Source organism: Papio anubis, chromosome 19 (assembly GCF_008728515.1).
Source record: "Papio anubis isolate 15944 chromosome 19, Panubis1.0, whole genome shotgun sequence".
NCBI lineage: Eukaryota > Metazoa > Chordata > Mammalia > Primates > Cercopithecidae > Papio > Papio anubis.
The window spans coordinates 5,020,594-5,039,263 of record NC_044994.1 but is presented as its reverse complement, the minus strand read 5'-3'; the positions used below and the strand labels follow the sequence as shown (position 1 = coordinate 5,039,263).

General features: G+C 42.8%; 1 protein-coding gene across 10 annotated transcripts in view; it reads left to right on the top strand.

Annotated features, from left to right (window-relative positions):
• Positions 1–18,670, top strand: part of PTPRM (protein tyrosine phosphatase receptor type M) — an 837,547-nt gene that overhangs the window by 727,912 nt on the left and 90,965 nt on the right. For all 10 annotated transcript variants that reach the window (XM_017951542.3, XM_017951543.3, XM_021929846.2 and 7 more), the window contains one exon: positions 17,269–17,345. In XM_017951542.3, the coding sequence (XP_017807031.1) occupies positions 17,269–17,345 (77 nt within the window). The remainder of the gene's footprint in view (positions 1–17,268; positions 17,346–18,670) is intronic.

Here is an 18,670-nt window from a genome sequence, read left to right as displayed (position 1 = left end):
TGGAGTGGTCGTGTCAGACTCCTTTGTAGGTAGGAGATGCTGTCTGAGGTCTAGGGTTGATTACTCCTCAGTGGATTCCATCAACACTTGTGGGACACATTCCTGATACTGGATACTGAGGACACAAAGGCCATGGAGATGAGATGGTGCCCCTGTCCCCAGGACAGACCCAACCAGACAGTCAGATCGCTATGGTGGTAGTCCAGTGCCATGGCACAGGGCTGTGTTGCAGCCCGGTACACAGTGTTCCAGAGGCTCAGAGAAGGAAAACATGGTTTCTTGGTCTATCTAGACCCTTCCAAGTTCCTTCATTTTCTCTGGGAGCCCACCGAAGCTTTGCGCTGTTAGAATTCAGATTTCTCCCGACGGCTTATGAGATCCTTTCCAGGAGTCCCTTCAGCTCTGCAGCAAACTCACAGAGATTCTTGAAAGTGAAGTGGGGAATCCCCTTTCCATACCAAGTAGAAGGGACATTGCTGAGTCTATAACTTCATTGCGTAGCATCACCGATGTGGCCTCGTGCTGAGCATACAGAATGCAATGTCAAGGGATGTAGCCTTGGGTATGCTGAGAGATCCAGACGGCCTTTCTCCAATACAACACTGAGTGTGCTTCTTCCCAATATCTAGTTTAATACCTCCTCGTGGAGACACTGAGATATATTTTTTAATCATGAGTGAGAAAAACTAGCATTTGCTGAGCACTTACATATGCCAGACACACTAAGTACTTTGCACATAGAAACTTGCTCATTTCCTGTAACAACACTACGAAATAGGTAATATTTTTGTATCTGTTTTCCAGGTGAGGAAACTGAGGGATAAAGAGTGTTACAGGGTTTCACAGTTAATAAGGAATGGAGGCAGGATTCCAGCCCAGGAGCAGCTTTTATAACCACTGCCTGATGGGCGCTGGGATCATTGGTCCCACTGGCCTGGTTTTCACCAGGTGCGGTGACTCATACCTGTAATCCTAGCACTTTGGTAGACTGAGTTGGGAGGATTTCTTGAGGCCAGGAGTTGGAGACCAGTCTTGGCAACAAAGCGAGATTCTGTCTCTACAAAAAAAGCAAAAAAAGTGACTGAGCATAGTGGCTCACGCCTGTAATCCCAGCACTTTGGGAGGCCGAGGCAGGCAGATCATGAGGTCAGGAGATCGAGACCATCCTGGCTAACATGGTGAAAGCCCATCTCTACTAAAAATACAAAAAAAATTAGCCGGGCATGGTGGCGGGCACCTGTAGTCCCAGCTACTCAGGAGGCTGAGGCAGGAGAATGGTGTGAACCCAGGAGGCGGAGCTTGCAGTGAGCCGAGGTCGCGCCAATGCACTCCAGCCTGGGTGACAGAGAGAGACTCTGTGTCAAAACAAACAAAAAAAAGAAGTAAAAAAAGTAGTTGGGCATGATGGTGTATGCCTGCAGTTCCAGCTACTCAGGAGGTGGAGGCAGGCAAACATGGGCATGGCCCTATATTGATTGTTTCCTTTCTATAAAACGTCTGCAGGCTCTCCACCACATTCCGAACGGATTTTCTCCTTTATACCTCCAGAGATCCTGCCCACATTCTCTCCACTTGACCCTCGTAGGTATTTGGTATATAGCTGTTTGTCACAGGAACACTGAATTCTGTTCCTCTACCCATTGCTCATCACAGCTGGACAGAGAGTACGTACTTAAAAGAGTCCAATAATCTATCTCTTTATTCGATAAATATTTATTGATCACTTTCTTTTTGCCATACTCTGTGGTAGGCACTGCTATAAAAAGATAATGAAGGCCGATAAAAAGATAATGAAAGCTGAGGCGGGTGGATTACATGAGGTCAGGAGCTTGAGACCAACCTGGCCAACATGGTGAAACCCTGCCTCTACTAAAAAGACAAAAATTAGCTGGGTGTGGTGGCAAGTCCCTATAATCCCAGCTACTCGGGAGGCTGAGGCAAGAAAATTGCTTGAACCTGGGAGGCGGGGGTTGCAGTGAGCCGATCATGCCACTGCACTCCAGCCTGGCGACAGAGCGAGACTCCGGAGGTCTCAAAAAAAAAAAAAGAAAAAAGAAGATAATAAAACACATAGATATTGCCCTCCTAGTACTTACAGTCTAGTGCAGGGGGTTGGCAAACTTTTTTTCTGTAAAGGGTCCAGTAGTAAATGTTTTAGCCTTTACAGGCCAATCTCAATCTCAGTTCAGCTTCTTGGCTCTGCTGTTTTCATGTGAAAGCAGCCACAGACAATGCAGAAACAGATGGGTCTGACTATGTTCCAGGGAAACTTTTTTTCAAAGCCAGGCAATGGGCTAGATTTGGCCCACAAACAATAGTTGGCTGACTCCTGGTTTAGTGAAGAACAGATTTTGCAAGGGGAACTTTTTCCTACTCCGCAGGGCACATTTCTACCAGCAAGATTGTTTTCAACTCTCAGGACCCTGAACTTAGGATCAATTTTTTCAGCACCCCAAATGTAGGTCTCAAATGTGATTTGTGTGTCTGGCGCAATGTTGTCAGAGGGAGGATGAGTTTAAGTCTACCTCCTACCACCATGAATTTGCAGTCTGTGGCCAGATAAGGATAAGACATGCATGAAATAATAGATCTCAGGTCCATAAATAAATGGAGAATGTATTATGGGGACACCACTGGGGACTTGCAGGAGAAGGGTGAGTGGATGAGTGGCAGACTAATCAGGAAAGACCTTTCAGACAAAAGAGAAGGACATAGGTTTGGAGATAGGAGGAACAGTTTGGAGTCCTTGTCCTACCACGTACTGGCTCAATGACCTTGGGTGAGTCATGAGCCTTCTCAATGTCAGAATTCCCTGAAAAGATCACGTGTTGTGTAAATGAATAGAAATGCCACATTAAAACAATATTGATCGTTGTTCCTGAAAAAAAATCTCACGTCTTCATTATTTCTGTGTTACTCTTCTTGAGTTTAGCAGATTCATTACTTCATTTAAAATGAAAAAAAAAAAAATCAGCATGTTGAAGTCTCAGATTCCAATGATGAGCTGGTGGGTAATTCAGGGACCATCCTGCTCCTTACTGGTGAGCACTTCTGTGTGCAGTGGCCCAGTTCTGCCCAGGCGGGACTCTGGCTTCCGTTTCCGGGCATTGTGGTGGGCTGTCACTTACCCATGATCTCTGGGGCTACATTTTCTAGCCCTCACTGCCCTCCATCCCATCCCTTCCGGTGCTCTTTTAGTGTTTCTTTACTGGGTTGTGTTATTTTTGTATCTTTCTAGGGACAGTGTCAAAAAGAGGCTTCTCTGTCCAGCCTCCTAATCTTCCTTTCACCTTCCATGGTGTCCTGAAGCCCTTCCCTGGGCATCCGTGTTACCCCTTCCTCTAGTTTGCTTCCTATACCCACACACATAATGACCCACACATACATAATGACTCACATGTACATAACGGCTGTTTCTTTATGGGCATGGTGAATAGTATTACTATCCCCCGCCTAAAAATTATGTAACTAGAAAAGTCAGTTCCATTCCTGGGAAGCCTGCTTCCTAGAGCCTCAGACTTGGGATAACACCACTAACTAGGATGAGGAATTGGGGATTCAGTCAGCATAAATTAGAGATTCTTGTTAGTGCTTTTCAAAGAACACAGAAGTTGTATAATGATCACATTCATTGTTTTGCAGCAGTGTTTGCGTGTAAAATAGTTTTAATGGTCCTTAAAACTGTTTATTGGCTTTTGCTCTTAAGTAAGTTAACTTTTCCCTTATTTACACTATAAATTTGCTGAGCTAGCCCCTTCCAAATATAAACCAACACCCTATCCACCATTACCGCCCCTCCACACACAATCATAACCCTCCTAATACTCTCAACAGTTCCTAATTATAATTAACTCTAAGCTTAAGGCACACACCAAATCTCCCTGCTAACGAGGCAGCCCCCTTGCAGCCGGCTCCTCTTTCGAGGGGCTGGCAATTGGAGATAATGAGCCAGAATCTGCAGAAGCTTCCCAGGCTCCCTTCCTCCTCTCTTCTGTTCTTTATTCAACAAATATGTATTGATCTGCCATGTGCCAGGCACTGTGCCAAACCACAGTCTTTCTTTCAACAGATATTTGCTGAGTGCCTGTTACACACCAGGCACGATTCTAGGTGTCAGTGACAGAGCAGGGAACAAAGACAGGATGCTGTGCTGGTGTCGTGCTGCACCTTCTTTTGGGGAAGACAGGAACAATTGCTGAGCAGGGTGTAACACTCGTGTTAGGAGGTGAGCACGCGGCAAGGAAAATGAAGCAGGGAACGGAGATTGGTCAGGGTGGGCGATGTTTTTAGATTGTGGTCAAGGAAAGCCTCCATGAGGGGATGAGATGCCAACCAGGACTTGAAACAGGTGAGAAGGCGGAGGAGTATGGCTGCCCAGGTGGCTGGGACAGCAGGGAAGGCTGTGCTGCCACAGCAGCAGGAGTGGGGTAGGGGCAGATGTGTGAGATGCAGGGACTCTGGGGTGACCACAGGAGCAAGAGCCGACAGAGCCCCTGCCCTCATGAAGCTGATGGCCCTGTGAGATTTCGTGGGGGAGAAGGGGATGATGTAAATGATTACAAAATAAAATTCAAGTTAAGAGCACAGAAGGCGTTAACATGGTACTATGAAAACTCACAACGTGGGGACCAAGTGAAGAGTTGTAGGAAGGCCTTCCTGAGGTTGGGACATGGTAAACAACTGAACAGAGGGGACGGAGCAGGGAGGATGCTGCAGAATTGGGAGGGGGGGTCATGTGAACAGATCCTGTCATGCCGGGGAGCCCCTTGGGTCTGAAGAACTAAAGGAAGGCTGGGTGGCTGGAGCTGGAAGGATAGGGGTAGGAGTTGGGCTAGAGAAGGAAGGAGGTGGAAGCCAGACCTACAGAGCCTTCTGGGGCAGGTTGAGGACTTTTGTCTTTATTATAAGAACAAGGGAAACTTCATTAAAGGGGTTGGGAGGATGTAAATAAAATGTCATTGGAAAATTTAGATCTGATTGCAGAGAAAATAGGTTTGAAAGGGACAGCTGTTAAGAATTTCCAGTAGCCCGAGTGTGACACGATGATGATGTTGGCTAGAAAGAAAATAAGTAGATGAATTCAAAAGAAGTAATGGACCCAACGGAAAGATGGATGGGACACAGGGTGAGGAAGACCAAAGAGCCCGAGGTGACTCCTGCATTTCCGACTTGCCGGAGGATGAATGGTTAGATGGATGATGGGCAGTTGAACAGGTAGACACATGGAAGCTCCAGCTGTGGAGAGGAGCTCAGGTTGGCTTGAGATCAACAGCAGCTTATGAGTTTGATTTGGGGACATATTAAGATGGTTTTGAAACATGCAAATGAGATGCCAAGCAGACAGTTCTGTAGACTGCTGTGAAATCTGAAAGAGAGGGGTCTGGGCTGGATTATAAATCAGTGATCCATTTCATGGGTCATATGGGTGGTGGTAGAAGTCATTAGCAGGAGGAGGTGATCTGTGGAGGGAGCAAGGAGGGTGTAGAGAGCCCAGGACCCAGCTAAAGGAGCTTTAATAACGGCCATCCTGAGACAGAACTGCTCAGCTGGCACAGGGAGCACTGTCTCCTGGAGAGAAGGGGTGCCGCTGGGTCCCACTGGTAAATCTAGTAGATCTAGTATGGCAGAGACTCTGATGTAGGGCTGAGGACACGAGGTCCCTTCTGAGGTGGGTTGCCACACCCTCCTACTCCATTTCCTAACAGCGAGGCGTGACTAGTCAGCGACTGGAACTTCGGACCTACCCCAGATTCTTCTAACCAGTCAGCCAACCTTGGCTGCTCACACTGAAGGCTTCACTTTTCGAACATTTTGCTTTATAGCAGTGTGCTTCTCTCTGCTAATTGAGTGACTCCAACAGTATCTTTGAAGGGAGGGAACCAGAGTTTAGTTAGGTAAGAATGGACTGGCAGGCAAGCTTTTGGCATTAAATTCAGGTGGGCATGAGCAAGAGAGAAGCAGATGGACACAATATGTTTAGGAAGGCATAGGGTAAAATAAATAAATCCCTGCCAGGATTCTGAAGAATAAAGTAAGAGCTCTGACACAGGGATTAGTCAGAGTCAGAAAAAGAGTCAGAAAACAAGGCAAGACCCACATGAAACCAACAGGAAGAGGAGAGTTCATACGGAGTCACCGTCATCCAACTCAAACTTGCTGCTTAGAACCTGCATGGCAGAGCTGGGAACCCAGGGGGCAACAAGCAGGGAGACTGCAGTGGAGGTGGCATCTCCACTGGGTAAGTTGCCAAGCACTTCCTGAATTGCAGGCACACCGGCTCTCCTGCAGATCCTCCTTGAAACAAGCGCAACAGCAGTCCTTGGCCCAAATGCAGTCACAGGAGGAGCAGATCCATTATTTGCAGAAATCAATTGTAATTAAAATTAATTTCCAGCCTTCTCTCAGAGGCCAAATGTTACTTAGATCATTGTGATTCTAATTTGCCTTATATATGTCACCAGTATGTAGCAGAGAGAAAGAATTGGTTAGAGGTGAAAGATTATCAGTGACATACTCCATTTCTGCCGCTGTGGGACTATCTAATCACACACAAGTTAAAATTGCATGGCTATTGCCAATATCCATCATGTTTAATATGAAAGAGTTAAAATATTTGAAGCTACTTAGAGATATTTTTAAACGTAATGTTACCTGATGGAAAGGGCGGAAATACCATGTTTTACAGACTTAGGGTGGAGCGTGGGCCTGCCCTAAATCTCACAGCACCCCAGTGCAATGCATGCCTGTGTACACGGGGGGAAAAACTCAGCGGATTATAATTCTTCCACAATGAGCAGTGGTTTGTTGTGACAAGGTCTTTATGTGCCAGTTTCTTACCCGAAAATATCTGCTTTTCTCTGTTTCATCTAGTAAAGGCTTTTACTGAGAGATACGAGAGGAATAGCAAGTAGTTTTTATGCAGATGGAGTTTCTCAAAGTGGCAAAGTTTGTTACATTTCTTGATGGGGTAACATTGAGTTGTGATTATGATATAAACATAAGTTTAATTTTGATCATATTCAAGTCATACATGGCAAATAGATTTCTTTTTCTCCAATTCATACACATTAAAGAAACTTTGTACACTGTGGAAAACTTGGGGAACATAGCCCAGAATCTCACCATCCAGATTCAAACCTTGCTAACATTTTTTTTCTGTTTCATTTCAGTCTTCTTATTTTTCTATCTCTTAAAGCTATTGACTTGATTTTTTTTTTTTTGCTCTTTGTTTTTCAATGAGAATAGATGTGTTATTCTCTTTCTGATTACAAAGATAATATAAACCTTGTAGACCATTAAAGCGGTACATAAAATCATAAAGATGATAATAACATCACTCCAGATTTTATCCCCTGCAGAAGAAACCTCATTCTTCCAGTTATCCCACTATGCATATCTACACGTACACCAATGTATTTGATTATTTCATGTAAATAGACTCTTATTAGACATGCTGCCTTGTAGCCCACTCTTTTCTTCTTCACTCTGTAATATGTCCCAGAGATCTTTGCAGGTGAATGAAAAGACCTAGTAATCCTTTTGAATGATTTTATCAGATTTTTTGCTTGTTTGCCCACCATTCTTCAGTTTCCTGTTTATATCATTGAATGGTTACCAAAGTGGTGTTAGGAAAAAAAGTCTGTTTTAGAAAAGCAGCCCTTGGCGTGGATTCACTAGTGAGGGAAGCAACTAGAGGCAAAAATGAAATAGTGCAGATGAAAATGATCAGGTCTTAAATTAAGTCATTAAGTCATTGGCACTAATAAGACAAGTGATAGTTAACTTTCATTTACTTCTTATTATATACCAGCCACTTACTAATGATTATTTATATTAGCTCAATCCTCACAAAACTCTATAATATAGGCAGTATTGTTATTCCAGTTTTACAGTTGGGGAAACTGAGGCACAGAGCGATCAAATAACTTGTCCAAGGCCACACAACTAGAAAGCAGCAGAACTCAGATTCATGCAGGGATTCTGGCTCAGGAGCCCGGGATCCTAACTCTGTGCTCCACTACACAGAAATAGGGATAGGTTGTTGAGCAGATACCAGGAGATTAAAATGTAGGAGTTATTGAAGAGCATTCAGCATGTCTTCAAACCGTTCTTCTGTTTCCTTTTTTAAATTATCTCCAACTCCTCTTCCCTGAAAGATTGGCTGCTTCAAGTTTTCAGTTCTGCCCTATTCTCCTGTTCCCAAACAAGCTTATTGGCTCTTTGTGCTTTGAAGATTTTATTGGTAAACTTCAACAAGGATGTTGCTTTCATTCACAGAAAAAAGTTGTGTTTTTGTTTTGAGACGGAGTTTCACTCTTATTGCCCAGGCTAGAGTGCAATGGCATGATCTTGGCTCACCGCAACCTCCACCTCCTGGGTTCAAGCGATTCTCCTGCCTCAGCCTCCTGAGTAGCTGGGATTACAGGGGCACACCACCATACCCAGCTAATTTTGTATTTTTGGTAGAGACAGGGTTTCTCCATGTTGGTCAGGTTTGTCTCGAACTCCCGACCTAAGGTGATCCACCTGCCTCAGCCTCCCAAAGTGCTGGGATTACAGACAAGAGCCGCCGCGCCCGGCGGGGTTAATTTTTTTAAGGGGAACTAACTGTTCTGTGTTCCAGGCACCTGATAATACTATGCATTATCTTACTTGGTCTTCCCAAAACTCCTAGGAAAGTAGCCCCTCGTCACCGCTTTTTGCAGATGAAGCTCAGCAGGCCTCCGGATTTGTGCAGACGCAGGTGAGCTGTAGAGCCAGCATCAAATCATGGTCTCGGACACCAAAGCCCCTGTTAGTTTCATTTCCTGCAAAATGGCTTTGATGCTGGCAGAGAAATACAGACTGTAATTAAAAACTACAGCTCAGGTCTTCTCAAACTTGCCAGACTGTGTCCCCCGGAAATACCAAGTTCTCATAGTCTTGACCCCATGGCTTTCATGGTTAGTAATTGACCTGTTGTTAACCACAAAACGGATTGAATTTTACAAATCTTATGCCTAGGCAGTTGAGTTTTCCAAACTTTTTCCTCCCTTCAACCCCAATGGCTAGACCCTGGCCCGGAGAGAGGGCCCCTCCCAGCTGGTAAGCCTTCAAAGCAAACCCGCGGAGCAGGGCTCATCAGTGGACAATTGGCATTTCTTTTGGATTCTTTGTCTGAGTGACTCCCACATTTGCCAGATGGCAGAAATGTCTGTGAGGCATTTCCTCATAAAAATTTGATATGATTTAGCCTCAAGAGTACCCCAAGGAATAACTGAGTTTTCCTAAAAGAATGGTTGATACCTATTTGTCTTTGTAATTGGCATCTGATTCAAGGTGAATGATATTTCAAGAACATATGGTGAGGGGCATCCATATACTGATTTATTTGCCCCGACAGTCTATGTCTGTTGTTTTCATAGTCATCTGAGAACTTTGTTTGAAAGAGGACACGTAAGAATCTGCAGTTTCTGTGCCAAGTCATTCTTAGACATCCAAGCAGCAGAGTATAGCGGGGGTTCTGTGGCTGTAAGACCCAATCATTTCACTTTGTTAGCTTTTACATTCACTGACATAATGTGAGTGATGGTGATACTTTCCTATTTCTTGCATTCTGGAAGACAGAGGGATTAACTTGAGAAGTGCTGACCTGTTTCAACCAGGAAATTCAGCCTCATGTGGCTAACAGATACCCTATTAGATAGTACAGATCTAGACAGTCCTGTGATGACCAGCCTGTTGCTCTCCATGGCAGAACACATGTCCTGCATTCTCCACCCCAACCAAACCCCTTCTAGAGACTTACCCCACTCTCACTGCTAACACAGGGATCTCCTGGGCTGGAGGTAGATTCACTTGTCAGTGTTCACCTTATTTTATCACTGAAACAAAAATTCTTCATAAACTACATGATGTATGACTGTTAACCTCTATTAGACAGCTATAGAGGCCAGACATGGTGGCTCACACCTGTAATCCCAGTACTCTGGGAGGCCATGGCAGGCAGATCACCTGAGGAAAGGAGTTTGAGACCATCCTAGCCAACATGATGAAACCCCATCTCTACTAAAAATACAAAAAATTAGCTGGGCATGGTGGCAGGTGCCTATGATTGCAGCTACTCGAAAGGCTGAGATAGGAGAATTGCTTGAACCCAGGAGGCGGAGCTTTCAGGGAGCCAAGATCGCATCATTGCATTCCAGCCTGGGCAACAAGAGTGAAACTCCATCTCAAAAAAAAAAAAAAAAAGAAAAGAAAAGAAATAAAGCTATAGAGTCACTGTCACCCCTGCATTGATTTCATCAGGGAAAGGGAACTCACCATCTCAGGAAAATCTGCCTAGCAAAAGAATTCACAGGACTCTAGGCTGCAAGCCCACGAATGCCCTTTCCCAGGATATCAGGGACTAGAGTGGAACATGAGGAGCTGTTATACAAGGGAGGGACGGAAAAAATGTACTTTTTTATTTTTGGAAAAATACACATAGCATAAAATTTACCATCTTAACCATTTTTAAGTTCAGTGCCATTAAGTACTGTTAAAAGACAAACTTTAGAGAAATTAAATTTAGCCAGGCTTATTTGAGCAAAGACCAATTCATGAATCGGGCAGCCCTCAGAAACAGAAGAGGTTCAGAGAGCTATACCTAGAAGTGTGAGTGGCAGGCTTCTATAGGCCAGACAGAGAAGCAAAGTAGAGAAATCACCCAATTGGCTGCAGCTAGGCATCTGCTTATTTGAGCATGATGCGATGAGTTGGGAGTTGGCTGCCTGATTGATTGAAACCCTTCCTGTTTTATGTATCCCCGAGCACATGCTCCAATAGAAATAAACTATGAAATATAAATGTAAGCCACATGTATAACATTAAATTGTCCTTAAATCCAATATCCACACTAAGTAACAGAAAAAGAAATAAATTACTTAAGTTTAGTAATATATTTTATTAAATCTAATATGTCCTAAATGTCAACTTTTCAACCTGCAGTCAGTATAAAACATATAAAGGAGATATTTTACATTCTTTTTATCATACTAAGTCTTCCAAATTTGATATGTATTTTACACTTACAGCACAGTTAGGATTAGCCTCATGTGGCTAACAGATACCCTATTAGATAGTACAGACGTAGACAATATAATAATGTTTTGCCTGGTTTTTAACTTTACATAAGTGAAAGTATGTAACATATATCTGTGTTATCCAGTATTGTAGCTACTAACTATATGTAATTGTTTAAATTCGTTAAAATTAAAATAAAATTTCAGTTCCTTTGTTACTCCAGCCACATTTCCTGTGCTCAGTAACTAGTGTGGCCTTTGTACTTGTGAGCACAAATATAGAATGTTTCCATCAACGCAGGAAGTTCTACTGGACAACATTGGTATACACTCTTCTGTGTATTGCTTTTTTTTGTTCAACTATGTTTGTATGATTTGTTCAAGTTGTATGTAACTGTAGCTTGTTCATTTTCATTACTAAATAGCATTCCACTTTATTAGTATGATACAATTTATATCTCCCTTCTGTTGATGGACATTTGGATTGTTTATTTTTGTCAGTTGTAAATAATATTGCTTCAGTATGTTTCAAGATACACACAGCATCCATTTCCTCATGGCTGGGTCATAGGGTGTGGATGTCTTCAGTTTTACTAAATAGCAAATTATTTCCCAAAGTGATTGTACTAATTTCATTTCCACCAGCAGCATCTGTGAGTTTATATTATTCCACGTCCTCACCTGAACTTGGTGTTCAGACTTAAATGTTTTGCCTTTCTAGTGGGTATGTGATGGTATCTCATTGTAAGCTGGGCTTTTTTTCACTTACTCATAAAAATAAATGTTTATTAATTATATATTTATCAATATGTATTTATACTGTTATTTTCATAGAAGCATGCACACAGAAGGTGAAGATGAATATAAGACACAGCTCCTCTTAAATAGTTTTTGTTTTTATAGACAGGGTCTTGCTCTGTTACCCAGGCGAGTGCAGTGGCGTAATCATAGTTCACTGCAGCCCCAAACCACTATTGCTCAAGGGATACTCCTGCCTCAGCCTCCCTAGGACTACAGGTGTGCACCACCATGCTAGGCTAATTCTTTTTTTGATTTTTATTTTTTATAGAGACAAGGTCTCTAAAAATAACAATAAAAATGCCATGTTGCCCAGGCTGGTCTTGAACTCCTGAGCTCAAGCTATCCTCCTGCCTTGGCCTCCCAAGTAGCTTGGTCTACAGGCATATGCCATCACATCCAGCTAAAGTATTTTTGATGTGCAGGAGAAATAAGTCATGTCTATAGATAACCATATATAAGAGCACCAAAAAGGGAAATCAAAGGACTATTGACATTTAAGGAAGGAGAATTTATACCCAACCACCTACTCTGTATCTCTATTCCGATGGTAAACACCTCAAATTAAATATATCCAACACTGTGCTCCTCATTTCTATCACCCACCCCAAGCTGGCTTTTCTCCATGGTTCACATCTTAGTCAATGGCACCATCTTCTGCCCTGTTTCTCAGGTGAGAATCCTAGAAGTCAGCATGATACCTCTTCTCATCCACATCATTATGGTCAGTCCTATCCGCTCAGTACCCCATGATACCTCTTCTCATCCACATCATTATGGTCAGTCCTATCCGCTCAGTACCCCTCAGATTCGGCCCTGTCCACTAGCCCTTTGTATGCTAAGCTGCCATTGATTTCCCAGGACTATTGCAGTAGCCTCCCCATTGTCTCCCCACACCCACTGACCCAACTGGAGCCCTTCCAGTTCGTCCTCAACAATAGCAGGTATCTGAGGAAATGAGGCATGCCCCTCCCTGTGACTTCCGTGGTACTCAGGATGAAGGTCCTGATGACCTGGCCTTCCCTCCTCTCTGTTCTCATTTCCCACCACTCTCCTCCCTGGCTTCTGAAAGCACATTCCTCACACTAGCCTTCTTTGGTTTCCTGAACATACTAGATCCTTCCTACCTCCTGGCCTGAACACACACTATCTCCTGGACTTGGAATTTAGGAGCTCTGCCCTCTCCACTTTCTATCTTCATGGTTTCAGCTTCAATGTCGTTTTATTAGGGAATTGTTTGCTAGCTCTTCAGAGTAGCTCAGGACCCATGCCATTCACTCTCATAGCTCTCTGTCCTTTGCAACTTAGCACTTATCAAAATTGTATTTAACTCATTATTTAAGCAATGACTATTTAATGTGTTTTCCATTGCCTTAAGTCCTATGAACTCAAGGACCATAGATCTAACTTGTTTACCACTACATATCCCCAACACTTAGCATGGTGTTTGGCGTATAGCAGATACTCAAAAAATCACTGAATAAATGAGAAGACCTTACCGAGGCAGGAACATGTGAGTTAAATACTGAAAAATTGGCAGAATTTGGACAGTTAGAGATGAATAGGAATGATTAGGTAAGAGATTTCTAGAAGATGAAGCCGCTCAGTATTCTGACAATATTAGACAAGCCTGTATTAAAACTGAAATTTAGGCTGGGCACGGTAGCTCACACCTGTAATCCCAGCACTTTGGGAAGCTGAAGCGGGTGGATCACTTGAGGTCAGTGGTTCGAGACCAGCCTGGTCAATATGGTGAAACCCCATCTCTACTTAAAATATAAAAATTAGCCAGGTGTGGAGGTATGTGCCTGTAATTCCAGCTACCCAGGAAGCTGAGGCAGGAGAATCACTTGAACCCGGGAGGCAGAGGTTGCAGTGAGCCGAGATTGCGCCATTGCACTTTAGCCTGAGCAAAAAGAACAAAACTCTATCTCAAAAAAAATTTTTTTTAATTAAAAATAAAAAATAAATAAAACTGAAATTTGAAAAGGCACTGTGGACCCATTCAGGGTATCTTGGATGATCCTGGACCACCACCCATTCATTAGCATGGGGAAGAGTTCAATCCTTGTTGCTCACTTGCTGTGTATTAGGAAGGGCCCCACACATGGGACTGCAGCCTGTGCCTCTGTGCTGTGAATGGAGTCTCTTGGAGCTGGGTATGTGGCCTTGGGGAAAGGTACTCTTAGGGATATTCAGATTGTATGTGACACTATCTTTGACCACAAGACATTATAATCTAGTAGAATCAATAAAAGAAAAAAAGATACTACCATGTATATAAAGGCAAAAACCATCTCATTCTGTTAGGAAGTCAGCTGTACCTGTGTCTTACAGGTTTCTCCATCCTGAAGGGAGTAAGGGCAGTTGAATCTGGAGAAGTAGCAGCCAAGTTAAATTTTGGGGTATGGGTAAACTGACGGAACTGTAGGAGGTGATGGTAAAACTCTACCTCAAAGGCTCTGTTGATAGGAAATAGGAATTCAGTCTTGGTGGAGACTGGCGTCCCTACAGAGAACCTTCCAGAATAGTCTGAGCAGCCCACAGGTGGTAAATCACAGGGAATGAGCAGCACCCATCCTGAGGCACTCAGAGAAATAAAGCACAAAATAGAGGGGATTCTGATGAAGGGGTACAACAGATCTTCGAGACAGGCCTGCTTAGATTGCACGATTCTAATGCGGTCGGTTGCCTGCCTTTTGAAAACCTGCGCAGGGAAAGTCCGAGTATCCAGGAAGGTGAACCTGACCTCCCTTCAGAGGAGCTGACGAAAGCCTGGTGTGTGTGGAGTAGCCGTGATTCAGTTCTAGAGTGCCTCTTTCATTCTTGAAGCTCAAATGGCATTGCCAGTGCTTGTGGCACCCTTCTGTGCAGTAGTTGCATGTAGGCACTGGCTCTCCTAAGATACACAAAAGCCATAACAATCTACACGTGCCTAGTGCACCTGCTCACCTCCCCCCAGCCCCCAATAGTGGCAAAACATATATAGGGAGCCACTGGTTTTAAGCAGCAAAATGTGTCCTAGGAAATTGGTTCTTAAAGCAGATTGCCATGAGGAAACATTCTGACTACCAGTGAGTCTGTTCCTGGGGTTGCTGTTATCTGCTTGGACATCATCTATAAAAACAGCAAGAAGAAAAATGTGGGTGTCAATTACATAGCACATGATGATAATAACTGACATCTATCCATCCCTTCGTGTAGCTTTTTTTCTGATCTCTTTATGTGTATTATTTTGATACTCACAGTAATCCCACAAGGTAGGCACTCTTCATCTCCATTTTACAGTGAAGGAAGCACAGAAAGATTAAGTAACTGGCCCAAAACCACACATGAAGGATTCTAACCCACCAGCAGCAATTCTCACCGGCACACTCGACCCCAGAACTTGCTCATCACATAGTCTCCTTTGAGCAGAGCAGGAAGACACGACCTCCTCTCAGCTTTTCTCCTTCTCTGGCCCAATTTGTCACCACTAAGTTTCCAGATAAACTTACTGCACCCCAACTAATGGTGAGGCACTGACATGAAATATGTGACTACCTGTCATGAAGTGGAAAGCCCCGTCAAGGAAGGAAGGTTAGAAAATTGACACCGATTTCCTTTTGCCTGTGCTATTGACAGCAAACAAAACATTTACTCAACAGGAGGTTAAACTCCAAAAACCAATATGAAATTTTGACTTTCACCCGTTAGCATTTCAAGGAATGGGTCCAGGTCAATACTTGCTCCAGTGACCGGGGGTAACAGCGTCCGTCATCTGCAGCTCTCGTGGCTTTTATCTCAAAAGCTGTGGGCTTCATTTCTCACCCACTAACCCAAATGAAATGTTGAGTAAAGTTAGCATTAGAAAAAGACGGTCGCGGTTTAGAAGCAGGGTTTCCCACTGCTCCGGCAACACTGGAAGTGAAGTTTTCCGGAATATTCTTAGCAGGCCGCCCTGTGCTTTCCTTTCAGGGCAGCTGGCTTTTATCTGTTCTGAATACTGAGTTTTAGCATACACTTTAAATGGAAGGAAGGGTCCCTCTGCTAAAAGGAACCGTAATTTAGGTAAATACTTTTTAAAGGATGTATATTTTCAAAAAACAACAATGCACCTTTTATTTCTTCAAAGTTATTTTGGGGGTAAACCTGGTATGTTCCAGGCTCTAATCTAAGGGCCAGGGACAGAGCAGTGATCAGTGCAGGAAAATTCTGCCCTTAGGGTGCACATCCTTTCTTTTTTTTTAATTTGTAACTTTTTCTTTCAATAGGTTTTGGGGGAACAGGTGGTGGTGTTTGGCTACATGAATGAGTTCTTTAGTGGTGATTTCTGAGATTTTGATGCACCCATCACCCAAGCAGTGTACACCGTACCCAATGTGTAGTCTTTCATCCCTAACCCCCTTCTCACCCTTTCCCCTGAGTCCCCAAAGTCCATTGTATCATTCTTATGCCTTTGTGCCCTCTTAGCTTAGCTCCCATTTATGAGAGACAACATATGAAGCACATCCCTTTTTAAAATATGGATTTGGGGCCAGGTGCTATGGCTGACACCTATAATCCTAGCATTTGTGAGGTTGAGGCAGGAGAACTGCTTGAAGCCAGGAGTTTGAAACCAGCCTGGGCAACATAGCTAGACCCCATTTGTGCAAAAAAATTAAGGTAACAAATAAAATACAATATACATTTTCAAGGAAATGATTGAGATACATCAATAGTACTTGCAGATAAATTTTTTTACTCAGGAAATATTTAAATATAGCTAATTAATACCATAAATATGAACCCTTTATAGTACTTATGTCTCAATTTGTATTTTCATTGAATCCTGGACACAGCCCACTTTGAGGCAGATAGTGTCATCCCCTTCTCCAGATGAGGAGGCTGAGGCTTGGTGCCCTTATTGCCTGGCCTGTGGTCGCATGATGGATGGTGACAGCTTTGCTCTTGCTGGCTGATGCCTGCAGATACAGAGATAGTACTTAGGGAATTCACCAGTGACTAAGGCTAGGATCACATCTACACATCCCAGAAGCCTGTGCTGTGAGTTTGTAATCATCATTTGTCAAGCTGGGTGTCACAACCTTCAACATCTCAGGGTCTGTATGTGATTTAGTGAAGTCATTCAAACTTCCAATCCAAGAACTACTTATGTTTGTGGTTCACAGGATTGTTTGTAAAAGTGTCAAACCTTTGTCAATGCTTTAGGCCCATCAATGATCAAAGCATAAGTTAATGAGATTTACTGTAAAATGTAAAAAATTATAAATCCTTCCCAATTTTAATAGCAAAACAGGAAGTAGAAGGTGTATAGTATGTAATTCTTTATCTTTAAAGCAGAGTGTATGTGGGTGATCTCTATGTAATATGCTTACATTCTGGGGCTCAGAGCCACCTACCAGATTGCTTTTGTTAATTGTTATTTTCTGTCCCTTTTCCTTTGCAGACGATCATTCCCGAGTGAGGCTGCAGACAATAGAAGGAGACACAAACTCAGACTATATCAATGGCAATTATATCGATGTATGTATTTTGTTATTTTTTTAATTGATATGTAATAGTTGTACATATTTGGGGGCTATGTACGATATTTTGATACGTGTATACAATGCATAATGATTAAATCAGAGTATAAAACTCAGTAAACCCAACCATTCTGACATGTACCAGATTGTGTGTGTGCTGTACAATTGTTGGACATACATTGGGCTCAATCTAAAAGCAAACACATGAATATTACCCTACACACCACAGAACTTAACAGTGAAGATACGGTCACTCCTTTTCTCAAGGCAGCCCATTTGTTGGTGAATTTCTCTGTAGCATTCTATGCCTTCTTTGCCATCTCATGCTAATGTGGACTAAGAAAATGTTACTTCCATTTTTTTGTCAACAATTTGTATTATTCGACACTTAAAAAAATCTGTTTGCATATTAATGGGACAAAACTCTCTAATTCCTAATACAGTGATTTGCAATCCCTTGTCATCACTGCACTTTTAAGTTGTCTTCAAAGTAGTCTGCAGCTGTTCACCAGGACTTCTAATGCAAGCAAGACATGTCATTAAATATGTAGGCTGCTTAATTATTGAAGACTGCCTCTTTGTTCATTCTGCATCATGTTAACTTAATGTTTTACATTAGAATAAATTCTTTAGGAGACAGCATGTTCTCGGTTGAAAGAATGAATGAAATCAAAAGTAGACTGAAAAATCAAGGGAAAGGTGCTGTTACCTCCAAGGCCCAAGTTTACATTAAACACATTTCTGCTCCCTTGTGGTTCCGAAGGCATACTCTGTGCTTGGCCATCACGCTATTGCTTAGTCTATCAATACTTCCACAGACAGGATTAGTCTATATATGTGGATTGTTTTGCTTTCTTGATTGAATATTACTGACATGCTGCTAAAAGTAAATAGCGTCACAATCTCTAAGAAAGTTATCTAAAAATAACTATGAGAATGTTATGTTTAGTGCTAATTAGACAAATTTGACATTTTCAGTTACGGATTTGTGGGTGGGGACTGGGGTATGATTATTTCAAGAATAGTTCATATCTCATTCATCAAATGAAGACCCCTGCACTATTTTGATAACAACCAAAACCATATCCACTCCAGGTTCCACTTATTTTTTATTAAAACAAGTTTTTCTTGATAAGGTGCATTGCACTTACTCCTTTATTCAGCAGATGTTTAGTGAGTACCTCATGGGAGTCCTCAGATGTCCCAGATGAGTTATCTCCTCCTCACAGTCTCCCAACTCAGAAGCTAAGAAGCTGAAATATGAGTGTCTTATCCAGTCCACTTACCTCCAGGCCAACTGTGGCACGTCTTCCCTGGAGAGGC